At 61.8% G+C, this 346-nt stretch overlaps 1 protein-coding gene across 1 annotated transcript in view; it reads left to right on the top strand.

Annotated features, from left to right (window-relative positions):
• The window catches only part of LOC105826840 (monoglyceride lipase-like), a gene marked incomplete at its 3' end in the record, with an annotated part of 43,947 nt that overhangs the window by 25,630 nt on the left and 17,971 nt on the right, over nucleotides 1-346 (top strand). The window contains exon 3 of the mRNA XM_012664855.1: nucleotides 229-335. Coding sequence (XP_012520309.1) covers nucleotides 229-335 — 107 coding nt within the window. The remainder of the gene's footprint in view (nucleotides 1-228; nucleotides 336-346) is intronic.

Genomic DNA, 346 nt, shown 5'->3' with positions numbered 1-346 from the left:
TGCAGGTGACGAAATAGAGCTTCATGGGACGGGCGCTTAGCCTGGGAGCAGCTCTCGGGGACAGCCAGGCTGTGGGGTCTGTTCTGCACAGCTCTTAACAACAAACCCCCTTGTCACCGCGCCTGGGGCCTGCGATTTTGTTCCTGGCGCCCTGCCGATGTCACGGAAGCTCACGTGCTGCTCAAAGAGCTGGCCTTTTCCAACTGGGCTTTCTTCTTGTCCCCCCAGGGCCCTCATCTTTGTGTCGCACGGAGCCGCAGAGCACTGTGGCCGCTACGATGAGCTGGCGCAGATGCTGACCGGGCTGGACCTGCTGGTGTTCGCCCACGACCACGGTGAGTGTCCC

This window comes from Propithecus coquereli, unplaced genomic scaffold (genome assembly GCF_000956105.1).
Source record: "Propithecus coquereli isolate 6110/MARCELLA unplaced genomic scaffold, Pcoq_1.0 Scaffold925, whole genome shotgun sequence".
In the NCBI taxonomy this organism is placed as follows: domain Eukaryota; kingdom Metazoa; phylum Chordata; class Mammalia; order Primates; family Indriidae; genus Propithecus; species Propithecus coquereli.
Note: the sequence above shows the minus strand (reverse complement) of the source record. Positions and strands in the feature narration are given on the sequence as shown.